This window comes from Hyperolius riggenbachi, chromosome 8, assembly GCF_040937935.1.
Source record: "Hyperolius riggenbachi isolate aHypRig1 chromosome 8, aHypRig1.pri, whole genome shotgun sequence".
NCBI lineage: Eukaryota > Metazoa > Chordata > Amphibia > Anura > Hyperoliidae > Hyperolius > Hyperolius riggenbachi.
Window position 1 is genome coordinate 84,190,028 of NC_090653.1, and position 24,591 is coordinate 84,214,618.

A 24,591-nucleotide genomic window follows, 5' to 3' on the forward strand; every position below is an offset into this window, starting at 1 on the left:
AAATAATTATGTTCAGTTATGCACTCAATACTTGTTCAGGAATCCTCCTGCAGAAATGACTGCTTCAATGTGGCGTGGCATGGAGGCAATCAGCCTGTGGCATTGCTCAGGTGTTATGGAGGCCCAGGATGCTTCGATAGCGGCCTTAAGCTCATCCAGAGTGTTGAGTCTTGCGTCTCTCAACTTTCTCTTCACAATATCCCACATATCTATGGGCTTCAGGTCAGGAGAGTTGGCAGGCCAATTGAGCACAGTAGTACCATGGTCAGTAAACCATTTACCAGTGGTTTTGGCCCTGTGAGCAGGTGCCAGGTCATGCTGAAAAATGAAATCTTCATCTCCATAAAGCTTTTCAGCAGATGGAAGCATGAAGTGCTCCAAAATCTCCTGATAGCTAGCTGCATTGACCCTGCCCTTGATAAAACACAGTGGACCAACACCGGCACCTGACATGGCACCCCAGACCATCACTGACTGTGGGTACTTGACACTGGACTTCAGGCATTTTGGCACTTCCCTCTCCCCAGTCTTGCTCCAGACTCTGGCACCTTGATTTCCGAATGACATGTAAAAGTTGCTTTCATCCGAAAAGAGCACTTTGGACCACTGAGCAACAGCCCAGTGCTGCTTCTCTGTAGCCCAGGTCAGGCGCTTCTGCCGCTGTTTCTGGTTCAAAGTGGGTTCATGCTTCCATCTGCTGAAAAGCTAAATGGAGATGAAGATTTCATTTTTCAGCACGACCTGACACCTGCTCACAGTGCCAAAACCACTGGTAAATGGTTTACTGACCATGGTATTACTGTGCTCAATTGGCCTGCCAACTCTCCTGACCTGAACCCTTATAGAGAATCTGTGGGATATTGTGAAGAGAAAGTTGAGAGACGCAAGACCCAACACTCTGGATGAGCTTAAAGGGATACTGTAGGGGGGTCGGGGGAAAATGAGCTGAACTTACCCGGGGCTTCTAATGGTCCCCCGCAGACATCCTGTGTTGGCGCAGCCACTCACCGATGCTCCGGCCCCGCCTCCGGTTCACTTCTGGAATTTCTGACTTTAAAGTCAGAAAACCACTGCGCCTGCGTTGCCGTGTCCTCGATCCCGCTGATGTCATCAAGAGCGCACAGCGCAGGCCCAGTATGGTCTGTGTCTGCGCAGTACACTCCTGGTGACATCAGCGGGAGCGAGGACATGGCAACGCAGGCGCAGTGGTTTTCTGACTTTAAAGTCAGAAATTCCAGAAGTGAACCGGAGGCGGGGCCAGAGCATCGGTGAGTGGCTGCGCCAACACAGGATGTCTGCGGGGGACCATTAGAAGCCCCGGGTAAGTTCAGCTCATTTTCCCCCGACCCCCTACAGTATTCCTTTAAGGCCGCTATCGAAGCATCCTGGGCCTCCATAACACCTGAGCAGTGCCACAGGCTGATTGCCTCCATGCCACGCCGCGTTGAAGCAGTCATTTCTGCAAGGAATCCCGACCAAGTACTGAGTGCATAACTGGACATAATTATTTGAAGGTTGACTTTTTTGTTTTAAAAACACTTTTCTTTTATTGGTCGGATGAAATATGCTAATTTTTTGAGATAGGAAATTTGGGTTTTCATGAGCTGTATGCCAAAATCATCAATATTAAAACAATAAAAGGCTTGCACTACTCCAGTTGTGTGTATTTGAATCTAAAATATATGAAAGTCTAATGTTTATCAGTACATTACAGAAAATAATGAACTTTATCACAATATGCTAATATTTTGAGAAGATCCTGTATATTGAGGGATTTTTTGCAGGGTAAACTAAGCTTTCTTTGGGAGGTTCTTTTTTGCTAAACAATATTTTAGTTTTAGTTTCTATGCATTTTAACCACTTAATGACAACCAGACTTATAAAAATGTCCTGCTAGAGCCTTCCTAATGGCTCCAGGACATTTTTATAAGTCAAAAAGTGCTGCTCCCACTGTGCGCATGCGCGTGCACGCTCCCGCACGTGCACGTGAGATAAGTGAGAAGAAAAAAAAAACATAGAAAAAATACACCTTTATTTCCAAATAATATATTGTCACCATACTTTTTTCATTTTTTTCCTTGTTTTTCCCTTTAAAATGCATAGAAAATAAAGTAATTACTGAAAACAAATATTAACCCCCAAAAGCCTAATTGGTGGTGAAAAAAACAAGCTATAGATCATTTAATTGTGATTAGTAGTGATTAAGCTATTGGCGAATGAAAGGGATGAGCACAGAAAGGTTAAAATTGCTCTTGTCTGTTAGGGTAAAAACTGCTTTGGGGTGAAGTGGTTAAAGGAAAAAAAATTAAAAAGTAATTATTTCTCAGTTTTCAGCCATAATAGTTTGAAAATAAAAAGTGCTACTGTAGGTAAAACCCACCCATTTTATTTGCCCGTTTATCCTGGTTATTACAACATTTATATTATGTCCCTAATACCATGTGTGGTATCAATTTTTTATTTGGAAATAAAGATATATTTTTTTTTCATTTTGAGTTTCTTTATAATCCTATACAATAAAACCTAACTTGTCCCTACATCATCCACTTTCCCTGTCTGTCCGTCCGTGGCTTTTTTGTCCTGCGCATGTGCGCAGTAAAGACAGCTGTTGGGACAGGAGGTCGGGCCAGGCAGCAGGGTGGGTGTGCGCGTGGCGGCGGGCACACGTGCGCGCACACACTGGCGGCTGTAATTTCACTACCCAGAGCCCGTTTTTAACCTGTACAGGACCGCCCCACGCCGACGGGCGTGGCCGCGGCGGCAGCTCAGGGACCGCCTAACGCCAAATTGGCGTCAAGTCCTGGGGCTGCAGTTTGCAGGAGATCGCACGCAGGCTGTGCACGCATCTCCTGCTCGGGGGACGGAGCTCCGCCTCGCCTTCAGTCTCTGAGTGGCGATTCCCGCTTGGGAGACTGTTAGACAGTGAAACTGCCTTCTTTTCTGTTAGTACAGCGCTGCGATCAGCGGGGGGGGGGGGGGGGGGGCGATCAGACCCCACCAACAGAGAGGTCTATTAGTTGGGGGGGGGGGGGGGTGGGGGGGAGATCACTCGTGTGCAGCCCTGCAGCTTGGCCTTAAAGCTGCAGTGGCCATTTTATTAAGAATGTGCCTGGTCTTTAGGGGGTTTTACCGCTGTAGTCCTCAGGTGGTTAAACGGGCTTAGGTAGCCTAGTATACCAATAATTACAAGCCCTTATTTGAAAAAATAACAGTAATATACCCTCATAACATAAATATTAAAAAAGCTGAGTCCCTGAAGTAACTTTTTAATGTATTTTTTTTAAATGCTATCACTTTTTTTTTTTTTTTACAAGTGTTTTACTTTGGTAACTATGGGGGAGCGGGTAGATGGGGTTAATCCTACTAATATTATAAATGGGAAAGTTTGGATGTTTGGATGTTTGTTACTCGATCACGCAAAAATGGCTGAACAGATTTGAATGAAATTTGGCACACAAATAGTACATAACCTGGAATAACATATAGGATACTTTTTATTCCCATAATTAAAAAGTGGGAGGAGACAAATACAAATTTCACTGAAAAACTTAAACAGCAGCCATTCTTACACTGTTAATGGTAGGGTTCTCAAACTTTGCACAGTTGGTCACTGGGTAACGGAGATTTATATTCAGAAAAGAAGGTGGAGTCTACAAAAGCCAATCAAAATTCACCTATTGATTTTCTAGGGGAAAATGTCATTGCTGCCATTCTTGCACTGTTAATGGCAGAAGTCCCAAACCGGGTAGAGTTAATCATTGGGTGACTGGGGTTCAAATTCAGAAAAGGGGGTGGAGCCACAAATAGACAATCAGATTTGTTTAATTTCAATGCAAATTATTGATGCCAAAGACCGCAAAGTTCACAAACTTGGTCATTGAGTAATTGAGTAATTTTGTGCTAGGGCTTTAAAAATTGAGCAGAGCCAACACCAGCCAAATACATACCCGGGTTATGCCGGGACATCAGTGGGTGGAGACAAATACAAATTTCACTGGGAAAATGTAAATTGCAGCCATTCTTACACTGTTAATGGCAGGGTTCTCAGTCTTTGCACAGTTGGTCACTGGGTGACTGGGATTAATATTCAGAAAAGAGGGTGGAGCCTACAAAAGCCAATCAAAATTCACTTATTGATTTTCAAGGGGAATATTTCATTGCTGCCATTCTTGCACTGTTAATGGCACAAGCCCCAAACCGGGTACAGTTAGTCATTGGGTGACTGGGGTTCAAATGCAGAAAAGTGGGTGGCGCCACAAACAGCCAATCAGATTTCATTAATTTCAATGCAAATTATTGATGCCAAAGACCGCAAAGCTTACAAACTTGGGTATTGAGTAATTAAGTAATTGTGTGTTAGGGTTAGAAAAAGTGGGCGTGGCCAACACCAGCCAAATACATACCCGGGCAACACCGGGTTATCAGTGGGTGGAGACAAATACAAATTTCACTTGGGGAAATATAAACTGCAACCATTCTTACACTGTTAATGGTAGGGTTCTCAAACTTTGGACAGTTGGTCGCTGGGTGACTGGGATTAATATTCAGAAAAGAGGGTGGAGCCTACAAAAGCCAATCCAAATTAATGTATTTCTTTTCAAAGGGAATATTCAATTGCTGCCATTCTTGCACTGTTAAGGACACAAGCTTCAAACCTGGTACAGCTGGTCATTGGGTGATTGGGGTTCAAATTCAGAAAAGAGGGTGGAGCCACAGCCAATCAGATATGATTCATTTCAAGCAAATTATTGATGCCAAACACTGCAAAGCTCACAAACTAGATCATTGAGTAATTGAGTTATTGTGTGTTAGGGGTAGAAAAGTGGGCACAGCCAACACTAGCCAAACACATACCCAGGCAACGCAGGGCCATCAGCTAGTAGCTTATAAATAATATACATGTGGGGACTGATTCCGCCGAGACCCGGTCTACATCTGCCACTTCTGGGTCTCGGGGCTTGTTCCCCGCTGATGATGTTGCCTGTGGCTCACAGGCTGCACTTGCTGATAGGCAGAAGGCGCGTTCCCAGTACGCCCTCCGTAAAGGTAAACAGCAGTCAGCTGACTCCGGTTAGCTGACAGAGCAGTGCATCACACGGCATGGCCTTGCTGTGTGATTGATTGTGTGGAGTGTGGCCGGCCACTGAGTGGATGCTGTTCTGTATTTAAACCTGCAGAGTGCTCCCAGTCATCGCCCGTGATAAGCATAGCTTTGGCTAGTTTCTCGGTGTGTGCTCTATTTGTTACTGATATTCTGGATTTTGACCTCGGCTTGTATTTGACTACTCTGTTGTGTTTACCTCTGCTTGATTCCTGGAAACTCTTTGCTCACTGCCTGGACCGACCTCTGCTAGTTACTGGACATCCCTTGCCTGCTGCCTGGACCGACCTCTGCTAGTTACTGGACAGCCCTTGCTTGCCGCCTGGACTGACCTTAGACTGTTACCTGATATTCGTCGTATGCCACTTGAACTGGATGATAAGTCTACTTTCCTTATCAGTCGACTAACAGTGTGCATGTAATCTCGCATAACCTGTCACATATCACCTGGGATGTCTGCTGTCAGTTGCATAACTTTGCATGCAGACTGAAAGGAATTGTGTTATACTTGTCACCTGTTGCTTGATACTGCATGCAAGTCTGCTTGGACTATTTCATAATTCTGATCAAATTACCTTTGCTATTGAATAACTTTGCATTCATACCTGGAGTACTTATTACCTGAACTTTGTATGTGATACTGATGAACTGTGTTACTAGCCTCAGTAGTGGCTCCTGGTGGTATATCTGCCTTCTACGTCAGCTTGTATGCCTTGCTCACCTAAGTCCTAATTAGGACCAGCTAGTGGTGTGCTAGGCAGGGACAGTGTAGGTGTCAGTTAGTGGTGTTCCAGGCAGGGATAGCTAGGTGAAGAGCGAGACCTCTAGCCTGGGACATACACGCTGACTCCGCGAATTATACCACCAAGCCTTACATAGCTATAAGAAATGTATTTTGTATGCATTTTATTGTATGTAGGGGCAGGTTCACATGGATGCTTGGCGGTGTTTACCACTAAGCATGCAGGACTCGATGGTTAAACACTCCATTCAAGTGAGGAAGTCATGCAAATGAGGAAGTGATGTGTCCCATCTTCATGTCCGCATCTTCATGTCCTCTTGCAGGGACAAAAAACTCACCCGAACGAGATGTCACAGGATGAGGCGGCTTCTGGCCGCTGGAAGCAGCCTGCCGTCCGTGTGAGCCACCCTAAATGTACTTTTACTTTTTCCCGACTAGATGTCATCATACTTATAACAGTACACAGGAAGTGAATGTGTGTGTTTACTTTTGTGAATGATTATATATATATATATATATATATATATATATATATATATATATATATACACATATATATATATATATATATATATATATATATATATATATATATATACACACACAGTATCCCTGTCCAGGGCCGCCACCAGAAATTTTGGGGCCCCTCACACACCATCAGGCCTGGGCCCACCCACTGGTTGCTGTGCCCACCCACTACCCACCCCACTTCCGTGTCCGTGCGCAAAGTGCGCTGTGGTGAAAAATGTGCATGGCTCCTACACTGAAGAAAGCGGCATGCACAGCGTGATGCGGCAAAAGTGGGCGTGACCATGGCATGTTGTGAGTGGAGCCAGCCAAATACTAGAAAAATACAGGTGGTTAACAAATGAGATAGGGACTTTTAGGTCCGTTCTTATCCTCTATTCATTCTCTCTTGTCCCATTCTTTTCTTCCTGAGCCTCTTTTGTCCGCCTCAGTTTGTGCCTCTTTTGTGTCCCTCTGTGTGACCTCATGTTCCTGTCTCATCTCTTTTCTCCCTGTGCCTCTTTTGTCCGCCTCTGTTTCCCATATGCCTCTTATCTCCCTGTGTTACCTCTTGTCCCTTTCTGTCTCAGCTCATCCCCCTGCCCTAGCCAGGTATAGGTGCCCTCAGTATAGGTATCTAGGCATAGGTGCCCCCAGTATAGGTAGCTAAGTATAGGTTCCCCAGTATAATTAGCCAGCTATAGGTGGTGCCCCAGTATACAGTGGCTTGCAAAAGTATTCGGCCCCCTTGAATTTTTCCACATTTTGTCACATTACTGCCACAAACATGAATCCATTTTATTGGAATTCCACATAAAAGACCAATACAAAGTGGTGTACACGTGAGAAGTGGAACGAAAATCATACATGATTCCAAACATTTTTTTACAAATCAATAACTGCAAAGTGGGGTGTGCGTAATTATTCAGCCCCCTTTGGTCTGAGTGCAGTCAGTTGCCCATAGACATTGCCTGATGAGTGCTAACGGCTAAATAGAGTGCACCTGTGTGTAATCTAATGTCAGTACAAATACAGCTTCTCTGTGATGACCTCAAAGGTTGTCTAAGAGAATATTGGGAGCAACAACACCATGAAGTCCAAAGAACACACCAGACAGGCCAGGGATAAAGCTATTGAGAAATGTAAAGCAGGTTTAGGCTACAAAAAGATTTACAAAGCCTTGAACATCCCACGGAGCACTGTTCAAGCGATCATTCAGAAATGGAAGGAGTATGGCACAAATGTAAACCTACCAAGACAAGGCCGTCCACCTAAACTCACAGGCCAAACAAGGAGAGCACTGATCAGAAATGCAGTCAAAAGGCTCATGGTGACTCTGGACGAACTGCAGAGATCTACAGCTCAGGTGAGGTAATCTGTCCATAGGACAACTATTAGTCATGCACTGCACAAAATTGGCCTTTATGGAAGAGTGGCAAGAAGAAAGCCATTGTTAACAGAAAGCATAAGAAGTCCCGTTTGCAGTTTGCCACAAGCCATGTGGGGGACACAGCAAACATGTGGAAGAAGGTGCTCTGGTCAGATGAGACCAAAACTGAACTTTTTGGCCAAAATGCAAAACGCTATGTGTGGCGGAAAACTAACAATGCACATCACTCTGAACACACCATCCCCACTGTCAAATATGGTGGTGGCAGTATCATGCTCTGGGGGTGCTTCTCTTCTGCAGGGACAGGGAAGCTGGTCAGAGTTGATGGGAAGATGGATGGAGCCAAATACAGGGCAATCTTGGAAGAAAACCTCTTGAAGTATGCAAAAGACTTGAGACTGGGGCGGAGGTTCACCTTCCAGCAGGACAACGACCCTAAACATAAAGCCAGAGCAACAATGCAATGGTTTAAAACAAAACATACCCATGTGTTAGAATGGCCCAGTCAAAGTCCAGATCTAAATCCAATCGAAAATCTGTGGAAGATCTAAAAACTGCTGTTCACAAATGCTGTCCATCTAATCTGACTGAGCTGGAGCTCTTTTGCAAAGAAGAATGGGCAAGGATTTCATTCTCTAGATGTGCAAAGCTGGTAGAGACATACCCTAAAAGACTGGCAGCTGTAATTGCAGCAAAAGGTTGTTCTACATAGTATTGACTCAGGGGGCCGAATAATTACGCACACCCCACTTTGCAGTTATTGATTTGTAAAAAATGTTTGGAATCATGTATGATTTTCGTTCCACTCTTCACATGTACACCACTTTGTATTGGTCTTTCATGTCGAATGCCAATAAAATTGATTCATGTTTGTGGCAGTAATGTGACAAAATGTGGAAAACTTCAAGGGGGCCGAATACTTTTGCAAGCCACTGTAGGTAACCTGGTGTAGATGCCCCCAGTATAGATAGCTGGTATAGCTGGTGCCCCAGTATAGGCCAGAAAGATATAGGTGTCCCAGTATAGATATTAAACTATAGGTAGTGCCCCGAGATGAGTAGCCTGGTATAGTTGCTCCCAGTAAAGGTAGCCTGTTATAGGTGGTGCACCAGTATAGGTTAGCCAGGTATAGGTTCCCCCAGTATAGGTAGCAAGCTATAGGTGCCCCAGTATAAGTAGCCAAGTATAGGTGGTTCCCCAGTATAGGTATCCAGGTATAGGTGGTGCCCCTGTATAGGTAGCCAAGTATAGATGGTGGCCCAGTATAGGTACCCTGTAGCCAGATATAGGTGGTGCCCCAGTATAGAAAGTCTGCTGTAGCGGGCTCACTCATCTTCTCCCCACGTTCAAGCGCTGATGTCTCTCTTCTCTCAGTGCCGGATTGCGGTGTGCTGGTTAGTGATCCACAGGCCTGCTGCCAGCACATGCGGCCCCTCCAGTGCTTTGGGGGGCCCAGGGCCCCTCACTGCAGTGTCAGTTGTCCCCCCCTGATGGCTGCCCTGTCCCTGATCCTCGAAGTGTAGCTTTTAGAGGCGCATATATATGCTGAAGGGATCTGGAACTGGATTAGTACTGGAAAGTAATCAGCACAGAACTGTAAATGAACAATTCTCACATTGCTTACTGCCACTTTACTCACATACTGTCCTTGAATTGTAATATACACACTGTCTGTTCTTGTATTGTTTTTGTTTGTGTTTGTTAAGCAACTGCCAAGACAAATTCCTTGTAGGTACAAACTTACTTGGCGAAAATAAATTGATTCTGATTCTGATTATCCCTAGGCCTAGGACTCACTAGCAGCGCTTTCTAAGGCAATGATCACATTATAAATTGCCAGCGCTATTGCAAGCGCTGAGCGATTTATTGAGATATTTTTAATCGCTTTTCCCTGTGTTTTCTAAGCACTTTTGCAGAGCGATTCTTTTTTTCACTTCCTGACATCAGTAAAATGAATAAATACAATGTATTTATTCATGAAAGCGCTCGGGAAATCGCTATGCAAAGCGCTTTTTAAGGTGCTTTGCGATTTCCCTGTACCTTCCATTGAGCCAAAGCACTCAGAAAATGGTACAGGCAGCGCTTTTGGAAGCGGATCACGATTGAACCCTTCATATGTGAACATTCTCATAGGGAATTATTGCACAAGTGCATTTAGGGTGATTTGTAAAATCGCCAGTGCTTAAAAAAATAAGCACATGCTCATAGGGCTTGATTCACTAAACCGTGACAACTGATCACGGTCGCGCTAGCATTCTGCGTGTAAACCCCTAGCACGACCGTGATATTAGTTATCACAGTTTAGTGAATCAAGCCTATAGTGTGAACAAGTCCTTAGTGTGTGTGATTTTAAAAGCTCTTGCTATCTGTGTGCTATCTGTGTGATCCCATTTCCATTTGCCAATGGGAGCTGAAGGGATGCGATGCAGCTACGCATCACTTTCGCTCCCATTCGCGTCACTTGCGCATCCCCCAATGCAGAAGTGAATGGACGAGACGGGGGCGGAGATGGCCGTGCGAAAATCTGCAGCTTGCTGAAGATTCTTTGATCGCTCCGCAGTCCGCACCACTCCGGATAACCAACACGCAATAGAAACTGTTCCATTGACATGCTTTGGTTTCAGTTTGGCTGTGTAGCCGCATTGCACTGCGTGTAGTGGAAAAGGCCCTAAGGGATGTGATTTTTTTTTTAAATATTCCCCATAGGATTAGGTTAGCGAGAGCTTCTCAAATCACAAGTCCTTAGAAAAGTGCTGCTAAAGGCTTTCAGGCCAGAGTGATAGTTATGTAATACATTCATCTGTTTTATAACTTACTTTTCTATGTGTGTATGTGTGTGTGTGAACAATATATTGTACACGATACCCAGACAGAACACCAGAATTCTACTTTTTCTGCTTTGTTGTATTGGAAAGGAGGGAATCATAACAATTGATACAGTTGTAATGTGCACACTGCTACCCCAAATGTAACCCTTATACTGCCGTGGACATCTATAGTTGTTCTGTGATGTCGCAACCATATTATACTGATGTCTAAAGGCCTTTTAGTACAAAACTACTTCTGCCTGCAGCGGACGGCTATAAGCATTTTCCAGTGGTGTAGCTAAGAACTTAAGCTGTGGGCCCCAGTGCAAGTTTTACATGGGGCCCCCCAAGCACTCTGTACATAAAAATTGATACGGCGCACCAAAGCCAATCAAGTACAACCACAGTGTCAGAGGGGCAAGAAAGGGATGGGAAACAATGTGTTAATGATCAATACTATTTAAAGCATCTTTAGAAGGACATATTACCAACACAGGACCAATAGAGAGCCAATACTGTGGTTGAGGGAGGCCCCGAGGGGCCCCATGCGGTCGCAACCTCTGCAACTCCTATTGCTATGCCACTGGCATTTTCGGTTCCCCCTCAATCATGTGCCGCGGACATCATGCGTTTAGTGCAAAGCAGAGATGGGCTTAATTGCTTCAGGTATGTGCATGGGAGACAGGGGGTTAATTACCCAAAAGTCCGCTGGCTTCTATGTGTGATACGTCTGGAACTCGTCCAATTGGACGCGTTCCACGACTCACTACCACGCACTTCCTCCTTCCGGCTTGAAGGAGGAAGTGCTCGGAAGTGAGTCGTTGAACGCGTCCCATTGGACGCGTTCCAGACGTGTGATACATAGAAGCTGGCAAACTTTTGAGTAATACCCCTGTCTCCCATGCACACACCTGAGGCAATTAAGCCTCATTTTAATCATGAATTCGAGTAACTTACCTACTCATGAGCCCATCCCTGGTGCAAAGTTTTGGCTCAGTGCCAAGTTTCTACTTTACTTGAAAGATGCAAATCATTTTAAGTTGATGCAGAATTATGCAAATGTTACTGCAAATCTGTGCAGCTTGAAAATGGACCAATCAAATGCTTTTACTGCAAGATTTGGTTAGTCCATTTTACAATAGATTTTCATAATAATTAACATATAATAATTAGCGCAAAAATTGTTAGACCTAGCACTCTAATTGGAGACCAGCGTGCTGTAGCTTATTAGAACTCGTTGCTCATCAAGTTCAAAAATAGCAAAAAAGAAATGTCAGCAGCACCGCTGAAGTGAAAAGATAGCTCTTTTTATTTGTGCAATAAAATCACACGACAAAAATGGAGCTGGAGGCAACCTCCAGCTCCATTTTTGTCATGTGATTTTATTGCACAAATAAAAAGAGCTCTCTTTTCACTTCAGCGGTGCTGCTGACATTTCTTTTTTCATATAATAATTTTTTTTCATATAATAATTAGCATCATTTTCAATCATCTCAAATGTATTTTCCCTTCAATGACATCCCTACTGACTAATGTGGACTTTGCGAAATGTAGATTTAGGCAAGACATTTATTACACAATTCAAACATAGATGGCACTAGTGTATAGCTTTAAAAAAAAAAAAATGTTGCTGTGTCTAAAATCCTCAGCTGCTCAGTTTTTATTTTCCCCTAGTCATATGCCCTGCTCCCCCTCCTATCAGGCTATCAAGAAAATTACATAAAAGCTCCCAAATACCTCAGTTACAATCAGAGCAGTGGCAGTAGTGTGATTGTAGATACAGTGGCGTACCTACCCCTAAGGATGCAGGTGCTCACAGTCACGGGTGTAGCCATGGCTAGGGGTGCCACTGTGCTGCTCAGTCACTGTGTTCTTCCACCTGGGACCTTTTTTCATAGTTTGGGCAACATTCAGGAAAATAGCAGCAGGCAGTGCATGGGACTGTACTACTTCCTGCACTAGATGCAACTCTTTCTGTCCCATGGGCAATGTGTCTCCTCACTCTCTACACTCAGTAAGCGAATGTGCAGGGCAGCAGGGTGAGTAGAGAGAATGATTGCTGTGCTGCAGCTGAGACATTAGCAGGGAGAGGTGGCAGGATGTGTTTAGTGCTTCAGAAGTTGCCTGCCAATAGTAGCCATGTGCATTGGCTGCTGTAATACCAGAGTGCCCTAGACTATTGATTATTTATCCTGATCAGAGAAATTAATCAATAATGCAGGGCAGTCTGCTGTTGCAGAAGCCATTAATACAGGTGCTGACAGCCGACTTCTGTAGTGAGCAGAGAAGCAAGCTCCAGGCAATTTAGATTAGCTTGATTGCAGGTAATCTTATGTCTTTTCCCAGCTCCCCCTCCCACCCTGTTGTCTTCCCCCATGGCCCTTTCCTCTTTTCAGATTTTAGTGGCTTCTTTTAACAGCATATCCCTGCCAAACAGCACTTGTGATGTCTGCAGTCCTGATGAGAGGTCTTCCTGCCATTTCTACTCTCCCACCAGGCTCTCTGTCTTGTGCCTCTACCTCTTTATTCCCCCAATGCATCCCCCCTTTCATATATCCCCCTTCTCTGACTGTCCTCAGAGGAGCTCATAATCTAATTGTACCTTAGTCATAGTATAATGTCCTACCATATTATTATTGCGTATTTCTATAGCACTGGCACCTTCTGCAGCATTGTATAGAGTACAGGAGTTTCATAACCGTTAGCTCCATCCACATCCTGGTGACTCATTTTCCCCCAAAATCCCCCACAATTTGCAGCGACATGCTCGACACCCCAACTTGTCAACCCTCCCATCAAAAAAACTGGTTGTTGGGGGGGGGGGGGGGGGGCTCCGCGCGAAGTGATCACTAAAGCCTATGGGACTTAGCGCGCGCATAGGACTTTGCACTTAGTGCACGATCTGATTGAGAAAACTGGTGCTAACCTACTTAGCACCCTGGTTAGCGCTCCTTAAGACTTTAGACGTGCTAAGTAGGTTAGCACCTCTTAGTAAATCAAGCCCATAGCAGGTTGAGTAGCAGACCAGCGAGATTCCTGCCCACATCCTGATAAGGAACGATGGTACATGGCTTCCGTCTTCTTCATTGCAGCCGGGCGGTAGTGAGGGTTTCTTCCAGGCCTCCGTCTTCAATTGCATCCCCCATCGCGTCATGTGACTATGCTTCCTGCATCCCGGAAGGAGGAAGCGCGGTAGTCCCATGAAGCGACAGAAGCCTGGTGTTTTAACCCTCCCTCACCCGCCCAGCTGCTGTGGCAACAGAGTGAAAACGGATCCGATCGACCGGTGATCAGATCCATTTTCACTGATTTGTTTGTCAGTGTGAACCAAGCCTTACGGATTGGGTAAAGTGGAAACCAGATCCGTCTTACCAGATTTGTTTGGCTTTCATTCCTAATGTGAAATGGGCCTAAGGGTTTAGATGCAGTTAACAATAACCAATTTACCATTATACCTGCTGCTGCTTGATGAGGAAACAGTCAATATAATCCCGCGGTGAGTTGGGATCCAGTGTTTCTTGGTTCCTCTTCACTCTCTTTAAGATAAAAGCTTTCACTTTATCCATGTGAGTGTTTATTCTCTTGTGAGGTCCTGGAATATATCTCATGATGTTTGGGAGAACATCCATCATCTGGATAACACAGACATGGCCATTCAGTGAATATTTCACACAGTATGAATAAGCAGCTCGTTTTATTTTCACTTTTTTAAAACCAGATTTCACAGTTATTTTGTGCTATAAATACAATACGGATATACACAAATTATTTTGAATCAGGCAAAAACGGTGCTGGAAATTTGCCAGTGAATTATTATCATTTTTTATTATATATTGTATTTATAAAGCGCCAACATATTATGCACTGCTAGATTACGGTTATAGCGGTGCTCAGTCACTAATTTGGGTGCCATCAAATAACAGAGAGAGATAAAAACAGCGTAATTCAGCTGCCTATCAGCGTTAGGCGGTTGGAAATGGGAAGGGGTTAAAAAACCCTTTTTGGAATTTTTTTTATTAATTTCCTCAGAAACTACAAGATCTTTTGGTGAAAAAAAATTCAGCTTGTTTCCACTTGTTTCCTGTTTGCGCGAACGTGTTTTCACGATTTACGGGTAAAAAATGTTCTTATTTTGCAAAAACATGCAGAATTTCTGTTTAGATTACCGTATGTGAAATCAATTGATTTTCAAAATTGCATAAGCAAAATTAGCACATAAAGATCATCACTATTTCTTGTCCCCATTGCAAAGATAACCCATTTTCTGTCCCTGATGACACAACAAGAAGTAATGCAATATTTCCACTGGAGAAACAGAGACCAAAAAAAACTAAACACGTATTGTAACCCTTCCCCAAACTGATTTCTGAGTCTCTGTAAGGGCCTGAGCCCACTAACGCAGTTGTGAGCAGTTGTGTCTGCTTTTCGGCATCTGTAACATTGATGTGTTGCTGAAAAGCGGACACAACTGCGCATAACTGTTTTAGTGGGCTCAGGCCCTAATAGTGATTTTCTCTCTGCAGTGACACCATAAGGAGGAGAGGAAAGGGTTTTTTTTTAAAATAATGTTCTGCTCTATCCGAACCTGATCTATTATGTTTACAATGCTCCAAAATTGCAGATCTGATTTATGGCTTCTACTTTCATTGCTGTATTAGTAAACAATTTTGAAGATCACCCCATCCTCCTCCACAAGAAGTACCTCCAGGGACATTTATTCTTATTCCCAGCTCTTCGAGTTTTTTTTAAATGTGGTTTAATTCCAAAGGTCACCTACCTGTCCCCAGGCACTGCTCATTTCTTTGAAGGTGAGACCAAACAAGGCAATAAGATTCTGAAAGCTCTCGTTGTCATATTCAAATCTGTTTCCAAAAACGATGGAGCAGATGATGTTAGACACACACTGGACGAGGAGGCTTGTTGGGTCAACATATTTTCCTGCACAAGTAATGTGAGATGTTAATTACGTTTTCAGTTATCAATTTTGTCATTGTCATCTGTTCTTTCTAACATCAAAAATTCAGCACCTCCTTCACTGCAAGTAAATCACACTGTTGGGACTTGGAGTATGCCATATTTGGTCAATGGCATCATTAAGTATGGTGGCCGCCGGGATTACCAGAAGCCATAGTAAGAGAGTGTTAGGTATGTTGGGTGTTATTGTCAAACGCCTTGTGAAAGAAGCATAGTTTGCGGATGGATGATATGCCAGTTTTTTTGTCAAAGGCATGAGAGTGTCCATTCCTTATAGTTCTTTCTGTGTATATATGTAAGTCCACTTTACAAAAAGTTGCCTGGATAAATAGAATCTATTGGGATTTTCAGTGGGAGGTATTTAGTTGTCTGGTGTCTAGCAGTAAATGAGAGACTAAAGGTACATGCCCACCAGGAGATGAATCAGGGAACCCACGGCGATACGACCCAACAAACAAGCTTTCACCGATCCATATTCCTACCGCAGGCACACGACAAGCACAAACGAGGGTTCAAACTATTGCAGGCCCTTGTGTGGGGGTCATCGGGGATCCACACGAGGTGATCTGCCATGACGGTCCTAATCGCTGTGCAAGCGAAAGATCACTCATCTAATCACGCAACATTTCCAAGTAGCAAAATTGCAGAAACAATTACTCGGTGTGGGAAAAGTCTTGCATCGCAGGAATAATCACAGCAAAAACTGTGTTGTGGGTATGGGCCTAAAGGGTCTGATCCAATTCCCTTTTTCTCTTCAGCTTTCTCCTAGGAGATCATTTTTCATCTTCTATTTAAAGTAAATTTTCAGCACTCTGCAGTTGAAAATGTACCAAAGAATATGAAAAAAAGTGCTCTCAAAATGATTCAGAGTATTTTCTTGCTTGCTGGTGGTTTAAGTGGCATTTTCTTGATAAGATGTGAAAATATCACCTAGGAGAAAGTGAATTTGATCGAGCCCTAAGTATCTAACCTAGAAATTGTATGGCTTTAAATATGTACAATACATAACTGGGTAGGACATTCCCCATTCCACATGGGAGAGTATGAATTAATGCAATTACTTTTCACCATAGTATTATAACTTGGGGGCAGAATCAGAAAATATGAAGAAGTTACCCCCCAGCACAGAGGGGATTCATCATTCTGATATAAACCTATTTTGCAGGCATTAGATACCATTGCCATAATATTTCTAGATAGTTGTCCAGGCGGGTAAGGTTTTAATTAGCTGTTGAGGAACTCTTTTCCCAATCTTGTGATCTGCATATTTATGCAGTCTAAGGCCAATTTTGTGGGTTGGGGGGAGCCAGTATTTGTATGTTTTTGGGATGTGGGAGGAAAGCAGACTATCCGGAGGAAACCCACACATACACGGGGAGAACATACAAACTAATGCTGCAAGGTGTTAGTGCTATCCAGTACAACACCATGCTGTCCAGTATTGAGGCCCATGGTGTTTTTTTTTGCCACAAGGAGGCATTATTAGGAGGCGTGTTTTCTATGCTGAAAACGGATGGGAATAAAATTAGTTGTTTTGACATATAAGGCTCTGATCTTTTTCCAAGACTGTTTGGCCCCTTTTACACTGTGATGTTTTCATTCTGTCGTGTTGCCCTTTTTTACCGCAGAGTAATGCTAAAGCAATGAAAGTCTATGGGACATTCATACCTGACGTGGTTCGATGCGCCGGAAGAAGTATCTGCCGCGAAAGCATCAGCGCGTTATAGGTCAACATGTGTTGACTGGAAGTCATGGTAACCATATAAGTACAAGAATATATAGTAAGAAAATATTTCTGAAAAGACACAAAAGTTTCAAGATAATCTTAAATTTTAATGTATCAAAAAGTTATTTTGTAAAAACAGAGTTCACAAATCTTCAAGTGAATTCATCTTTGCAAACAACATCCCATTATCAAGTACCAAAAATATATGTTGAAATATGCAATTGTTTAAAAAGGCGACAACGTGGACTTGTTTCGGAGTAACCTTCACAAACAATTATAATCTGTAATATACAGGACGAAAATTGGGACGGGTACCATCTGGACAAAAACAAACCAGGAAACACCACTTAGACTAACATTGGACACAGCACACAGGCAAGATGTACCAAGTACATCTAAGTGGTGTTTCCTGGCTTGATTTTGTCCAGATGGTACCCTTCCCAATTTTTGTCCTGTACATTACAGATTACAATTGTTTGTGAAGGCCTGAAGAAGGTAACTCCGAAACAAGTCCACGTTGTCGCCTTTTTAAACAACTACATATTTCAACATATATTTTTGGTACTTGATAATGGGATGTTGTTTGCAAAGATGAATTTGCTTGAAGATTTGTGAACTCTGTTTTTACAAAATAACTGTAACGATCGGTGTAACACAGAGAGGATCTGATTATCGGTGATCTGCAGTATCACCGAAAATACAGATATATACCCGATTATTGATGATCTGCAGTATCACCGATAATCAGATATATCTCTAACCTCTGGACACCTGAGTAATATGAGTGTTTGGTGCATCAGTAATACTTTGAGGAGAGCACCCGTATAGAGGGTGCAAGGCAGTAAGAGATACTGCCCAAAGAACAGGCTCCTTCCAATGGCCTGAGGCTCCCCAAGGGGAGGAGTCTGGCTGAGAGTGGGAAGGACCAGAGTGTGAGTGACACCAACGGTGGAGTGTCACTGACAGGTCTGTGAACTATCTCTAAACAGGAGAGATAGTTCTCGAGGTCGGACAAGCCAGGTCGGCAACAGACAGATAGATCAGATATAGAGACAGGAGACAGATTCGGAATCCTAAGACAAGCAGGGTTTGGCAACAGAGTATCAGATATAGCGAAGTACCAAATCAGAGGTCAGGAGAGTGGTCAGGGAAGCAGAAAGTCATAACAGATAATAAACAATGCCTAGTTTTGGGTGTGAGCTCCATGATCATCAACACCCTGGAACTAGTCTGATATATAACAGAGTGGTAACACAAGTCCCTAGTCTTGGGTGTGAGGTCCTTGATCATCAACACCCTGGAACTAGTCTGAAGTATAACAGAATGGTAATACAGATCCCTAGTCCTGGGTGTGAGGTCCTTGATCATCAACACCCTGGAACTAGTCTGATATATAACAGAATAACAACAACACAGATTCTGACAAAAAGGTCTGAGTGCTTCCACGTAGTGATCGCAACGGCAGACACCAGAGAAATGACCAGCACCCAGTATATATACTATAGCGCTCTCCAGCGCCTCCCCTAAGTGCTGGACCAATGGGAACTGGTTGAATTGTCAGCTGACTGGCTTGGTCAGCTGACACCCTTCTGGCTGTCATAAAAGCTCTGCCTCTCAACGCGCGTCCTTCTCAACCTGTGTGGACTATCAGTCCCAGCCACACCAGACATGTGTTGTAATGCATCCGCTGTGCTGGACGCGGAACCAGCCGCACCGCTATCAGAGCATGCGGCGGTTTCTCCGCGTTCAGCCATGCTGACAGATGTAGGCCTATGCGTGCAAACCGCCGCGTCAGACGCGGAATCCGCCGCCTTGTTCTCAGGACATGCGGCGGATTCTCCGCGTTCAGTCATGTTAGCAGATGCAGGCCCACGCGCGCAACCTGCCGTGTTGGACGCAGAATCAGCCGCCTTGCTCTGAGCACCCGCGGCGGCTTTTCCGCGTTTTCTCACAATAACTTTATGATACATTAAAATTTAAGATCATCTTGAAACTTTTTTGTCTCTTCAAAAATATTTTCTTACTATATATCCTTGTACTTATATAATTATATTATTGGTGTTCTGGCACACCATGGAGGATATGGTTTTGGGCCTCCCAATTTTTCCAATTACAGTGGAAGTCATGGTAGTCAATAGTGTTGCAGATATTTTAAGATGTTTTGCGTTGCGGTGCGCATGTGCAGAAGAGTATCTTTTCAAAACACTTCCTTGCAATTCGCATTTCCGCCACAGGAGGTGAGCGCTAGAGAGCCTCACTTATAGTTTGGCTTGCCCCCAAAAGCTACATTACCACCTTTAATGACCACCGGTATCTCCGGAGCTTGCTTTTAGCATTGTGGTGGAGGGCGATCGTCCGATTGCACCGCAACTAAAACACGGGCTGCTATTATAAACTGACCTTAAGAATTTGATATAAGAAGACATAAGTACCGATATGTCACCAGTGATTTTCTAAAGCTGGGGAAAAGGGCAAAAAGTACTCAGAACAAAAAGAAAGGGGTGGGATGAATTAAAACATAAATAATAAGAAAAAAGGACTTCAACTTTAACCACTCCACTCCAGGCACTTTAGATAGCACAGGTCTGTAGCGGAAGATATGTGGTACAAAACTATACTTCCATGATTCCATGTTTCAAAATCATTAACTTACATTTTAAATATGAGCATCGCTCTTTCTCTTCTCTCTCTCTCTCTCTCTCTCTCTCTCTCTCTCTCTCTCTCTCTCTCTCTCTCTCTCTCTCTATCTATCTATCTATCTATCTATCTATCTATCTATCTATATATATATATATATTTATTTATTTTTTTTTATTTTTTTTAATAGGGAACCATTCATGAAACCATTATCCACTGCAATCAAAGTCCTTATATGAAATATCCATATCTATAAGATACTAATATTTATTACATAAACAGTTAACAAATACACAATATTTACATAGTTGGTTCAACTATCTAGTCCCTGTTACTCCAATCAAGAGACACAAACCACATGGACCATTTCAGAGAAGTCCTCTCCTCTGTCCCTTGAATATTATAGAGGTGGTAGATACAATTAAACCCGAGTCTCTAAAATACAGTTTTCAAGAAAAAAAAATTCAAATTCAAATGCAAATTATAACTAAGACTTGGGGACATTTGTATTAACTTCCCTGGCGATGCATTTCTGTCTGGATTTAGGGGTCTAAAAGCGGTAAATTTTTTCAAGAACTTTAGGCCTCCAATTCTAAAGTCAAAACTCACCAAAATATGTCAGAATACAGGCCTTTAAAGACATCCCGCATATAATAAAAGACTAAAACACAAAATTGTTGAAATAATTAAGTTTATAAATGAGCTTAAAAAATAGTGAAACTGTACAAATAAGGCACCAGACTATACAGAAAGTACATATATACCTAATACAGGAAATGGCACAGAGGGCGACATCACAATCTGGGAAGTAGGAGCGTGATTCCTTTCGGACTTTATTCCCTTTGCTATCAGTCTTAGATGGCAGGCAGAGAGTAGTCAAAATCCAGGCAGAGATCGGTGCAGGCAATCCTGCCACAAGAGTGCGGATTCCATTTATGGAAGCCAGAGCCAGATTTCTGGTAAGGCCACCAAGGCCTGGGCCTTGGGCGCCTGCAGCCCATGGGGGCACCTGGATGTGAAATAGGGTTTGCTACATATTGAAGAAAAGGCTGCAAATGAGGAGCAACACATGAAGCTGATGTCCAAGAGAGCTGTGCACGAAAGAGAGGGTCTGCAGTACCAGGATGATACACATGGAAGAGGGGGCTGCGCATGGAATGGGAGGGGTGTTGCTGCGCCCCAATATACTTGGCCTATGAGCAAAAAAAAAGTATAAACCGGGCTTGATTGATTTGAAGAGACAGTGCTCTGTTACTGCAATTTCAAATTATGTATATGGCTGTAAGACAGACAGAGACTGAATCTTGCAAGTTAATGATTCACCTTTGTTATACATGACAATTGCACAGAAAAATATTAAGGTAAATTGAGGACACTGCAGATTGGGACAGACTGGCCGTGTTGACTCAGCACTTGGTCGTCTTCAGCCAAAGGGTCCCTCCTAACAGATACCATGGGAGAATTAGGACATGTTCCAGTTGACACTCTTTCCACCCTTGCCTGAGTAGGTATGGTAACTAATTATATAACAAGACTAGAAAAAAGAGGAACTTGTTATTCATCAGCTTGAGTACAAAAAGGGGAGAGGGGAAGGGGAGACCATCGAGAGCCCCCTATCGTGTAGTGTGTAAAGGTTTGTTGCAGGAGACAAAACTTCAACAGCTAAAATAATACTCAAAAGCGTGGATTACCGCTTGTAAATGCAGGTGGGGAGATTAGACCAGATCCCCACTCCAGTTAACAAGTCACTCTCTGTAGTAGTAAGAAAGGGGTGACACCACTATACCAAGTGTGGACAACAATTAGACTGATATAGGATAACCAGAAGCGCTAGAAATAAAATACACTAAAAATTATTTAAAAGTGTTATTTATCAGCTTTCATACAAGATCCAAAGTATTACTATAAACAATTTATTACATCACCTTTGAGTGATCCAATTTCTGCCACTAAAAACCCGGCCTCTTCTTGGATCCTTTCCTCTATGGTTTTCTTTCCCATCCCAAAATTTCTAAGGATGGTTAGTGAAAACCTACGCAGATCCCTCCATCTTCCACCGTTGGCAAAGGTGACTCCTGAAATCCATGCGGATAAAGACGAAGTTAAAATATGGTGAGGTAGAAGGTAGCATAGAAATAGTAAAAAAAAAAATAAAAAAAAAAGCAAAAAAATAAAAATAAGATAAAATAAAATAAAAAAAAGCAAAAAAACAACAACTTACCATATCCATTAACAATTTGATCATTGGTTGGAAGACTTCCACGACCAGCAAATTCTTCTGGGAGGTCAACTAATGCCTCTTTTACTGCATCATATCCACATAAGACAACAATGGGATTATGGCCAAAATAAACCGTATATACTGAACCATATTTCTCCCTAAACTGAAACAAAAAATAAAGATGGAAGATATTTGCAGTTGCAGTGTCCAAGCAGCAACGTTTTGTGCATTTTCTTGCAAAGAAGCTCATTTAGCACTCTGAGTGCTGCATTTATGTAAAAGCCACAAAGGCTCGGGCCTTGGGTGGATGCGACCGATTGGGGGCACCAGAACATGAAAGAATGTGTTGCTACATGTGAAAGAGAAGGCTGAAAATGGGGAGCAACACATGAAAATGGAAACTGAGGTCCAAGTGTACATAAAAGAGAGGGGCTACAGTACATGGATGCTGAGCTTTGCTGATCGGTTCGGAAACAAACCGCTCAGATGTGAACACTCTCATAGGGAATCATTGCACAAGTGTTTTTAGGGCGATTTTGAAAATTGCCGGCGCTTAAAAAAAATGCGAATCGCCCTAGGTATGAACGAGCCCAAAATGTATAAATCCAGCCTTGTCATTCATATGAGACCACTATACAGTGTGCTGCAGAACTTTATAAAGAAACAAACTATTCACTTCTAGGATTGCTTTATTCACTGCACACCAAACAACTGCATCTCCACAGATCCATCTGTCAGGCTAGGTTCACAGTGGGACGTGGCATTGTAAAGTTGCAACGCAGCATTACAACGCAATGCAACAAAATAGTGGTAACGCAGATTAACACTGTATTGCCGTTGCATTAAAGAGAATCTGTACTATCTGATTTGTACCATAAAAAACATACCAATCGAGTTACTGTGATCTCCAGGATTCCTCTTTGCCATTTCCGCCGCACCCAGCTGCGATCCTGGCTTTTAATCGCCAGTTTTAGGCAGTGTTTACAAACAAAAAAACATGGCCGCTAATCAGATGTGATGTTTTTGTGTATATATATATATATATATATATATATATATATATATATATCATACATACATACATACATACACACATACAGTAATGTGTGTGTGTGTGTGTGTGTGTATGTATGTATGTGTGCAGTTTCTCAGCATGTGACAGGCAGCTCCCTTCCCCCTCAGCCTCACAACCTGCATCACACAGACAAGCTGAAACTGAGAGCAGAGAGCTGTCTTTAAGTGATAAACAAAGCACACAGAGCCTGGAGGGGGCATGCATAACTTGTATTCATTACAACAGAGGCAGCCCATTCCTCCCTGGGTTGACAAAGCTTGACAAAGTAAAGAAGATAAGATATATTACAGAGACAGTGCAACTAGAAAAGGCTGCAGTAATACAGAGCACATTAGAACAGGTATAGGAACTTATAGGATAGAAGAAATAAGGATGAACATTTTGTTGCAGAGTCTCTTTAAGTAGGTACAGTAAAGCATACAGGCAATGAAAAGTATGCTTTCCTGTACCTGGTAACGTGTGCGTTTAGAGGTAATGCACTGCAGCAGTGTGTTACCCTAACGGTACACGTTACAATGCAACGCTAACGGTGCACTGTGAACATCCTATATACTTTTTATTGCAGTGCGGTAAGCTGCGTTATAACATTTGTTATTGTAGCTACACTTGTTATGGGTGTGAAGGGGTCAAGGTCACATGGGGTTGGCAAGGAAAAGGTTATGAACACTGGGGGGCCCCATCAAAGTTTTCCGGGGGGGCCCCATGATTTATAGTTACGATACTGGTTGGTATCATACAAAATGGGGAAAATATATACAGGCATGTAGTGGGATAGCTTTCTTCCTGGTGCAGGACCAACAACTTGGAACTTAACATTCTTAAGACCATGGAGATGATAATAGACTTCAGTAGAACTCCCCCCCCCCACCCCCTCCTAATCTACAGTGACCCAAGTAGAATCGCTCAGATTTCTTGGGTCCACAATCTCCAATAACCTAAAATGGGATAACAACACTGTCACCATCTGCAAGAAAGCGCAAAAGAGGATGTATCACCTATGGCAGCTGGAAAAGTTTGACCCACCACAGAAATGAATGGTGCAGTTCTATACTGCAATCATCACATCCATCATGGCATCATCTATGATTGTCTGGTTTGGCTCATGGCTCATGCTCTGCACGAGCATCATCCAATCAGCAGAAAGAATAATTAGCTATAGCTTGCTTTTCCTGCAGGATCTTTACTCTAGCAGGTGCAGAAAGAGAGCGTCCAAGATTGCCTCTGACCCCTCTCGCCCTGATCACTCCATCTTCCAGCTCTTGCCTTCAGGAGTAAGATACCAGTCAGTCGCAACAAATGAATGCTTCTCACCTCTGTTTGCTACCACTTTAAGTCATATATGGTCCTTAACTTGTAATATCTATACTGTCCGTCCTTGTGCCGTATAGTCTGTGTCAAGTTAAGCAACTGC

General features: G+C 43.1%; 1 protein-coding gene across 2 annotated transcripts in view; it reads right to left on the reverse strand.

Moving 5' to 3' along the window:
* The window catches only part of LOC137528992 (cytochrome P450 2G1-like), a 49,311-nt gene that overhangs the window by 18,995 nt on the left and 5,725 nt on the right, over nt 1-24,591 (reverse strand). The window contains exons 2-5 of one of the 2 annotated variants that reach the window (XM_068250840.1): nt 22,106-22,268; nt 21,810-21,959; nt 15,325-15,485; nt 14,003-14,179 (exon numbers count right to left, since the gene is read on the reverse strand). In XM_068250840.1, coding sequence (XP_068106941.1) covers nt 14,003-14,179; nt 15,325-15,485; nt 21,810-21,959; nt 22,106-22,268 — 651 coding nt within the window. The remainder of the gene's footprint in view (nt 1-14,002; nt 14,180-15,324; nt 15,486-21,809; nt 21,960-22,105; nt 22,269-24,591) is intronic. The other variant, XM_068250841.1, reaches the window with a different exon arrangement.